The sequence below is a fragment of the Penaeus monodon genome, chromosome 25 (assembly GCF_015228065.2).
Source record: "Penaeus monodon isolate SGIC_2016 chromosome 25, NSTDA_Pmon_1, whole genome shotgun sequence".
NCBI lineage: Eukaryota > Metazoa > Arthropoda > Malacostraca > Decapoda > Penaeidae > Penaeus > Penaeus monodon.
This window is the reverse complement of record NC_051410.1, coordinates 4466376-4467268: the sequence shown is the minus strand read 5'-3', so window position 1 is coordinate 4467268 and position 893 is coordinate 4466376. Positions and strand designations below refer to the sequence as shown.

The 893-nt window shown below is 43.7% G+C and overlaps 1 protein-coding gene across 1 annotated transcript in view; it reads left to right on the top strand.

Moving 5' to 3' along the window:
- LOC119589307 (hemicentin-1-like) overlaps window positions 1-893 on the top strand; it is a gene marked incomplete in the record, with an annotated part of 75735 nt that overhangs the window by 72750 nt on the left and 2092 nt on the right. Inside the window, 1 exon segment of the mRNA XM_037937929.1 lies at window positions 731-871. Within this exon segment, the coding sequence (XP_037793857.1) occupies window positions 731-871 (141 nt within the window).

Genomic DNA, 893 nt, shown 5'->3' with positions numbered 1-893 from the left:
GTGACAATCCTATCCCGAAAACCTATACTTGGAGTTATCTGCGACTACCTTCTTCCTAAAACCGGGACTGTTGTTGATGCGACCAGATTTTGAACTGTTTCTAATATCTATTGGTCAATTATTGATTCCTCTCCCCGTTGCTGTCTGTAAAGTTGGTAGTTTTAACTTTTTCTTCGTCTGTCCATTAGTATGCTCTGGTTCTGTGTGAGATAGACTTTGAATTGTCTTTATAATCCATGCTATATTCCTCTCAGTAAAGTTCAAACTGTTCTTGTGATATTCTTAAAGTGTATTCTACTATTATTTCGAGTCCCAGCCTTCATACTGTTCCCAAAACCCAAGACATCCGTTTGTCCCTAAAACCCTAAAAAGACCTGTTCTTCTTCCGTTCCTAAAAACCCACGTTCTTTTCCCACCCTGGGTATTGAGTCATAGTTTACGTTATTATTTTGAAAACTTGTCTCTTGTCCCATTTAAAACCAAAATCCAGACCGCTCTCCCTGCGATTCGAAATTTCCTTCTTAAAAAACACTGATATTCCTCTCCTACCCTTTACGCTTCACATCATTCCTAAAACGAAGTATTCCCGTTCAGTTCCTTTCCCCCAATTCCCACATTTTCCGCCGTATACCTATTCAAAACTCTTCCTCCCTACGTACCTCGTCGACAGACTTTCGAAATGTTTTTTTAACGCCCCCCCTTTCCACCCGTTTTTCTTCCGCCCTTACAGGTGACGTAGGAATGTTCGTAGTGGGCGGCCTGACCCCTGGGATCGACTACCTCATCACGGTGGTCAGATTTAACAGTCACGGAAGGTCAGCGCCAATCACCCTCGAGGCCTTCACGCTGCGCACGGCGGAAAACAGGATGAGTTCGTATCCCCTGCGAGTTGA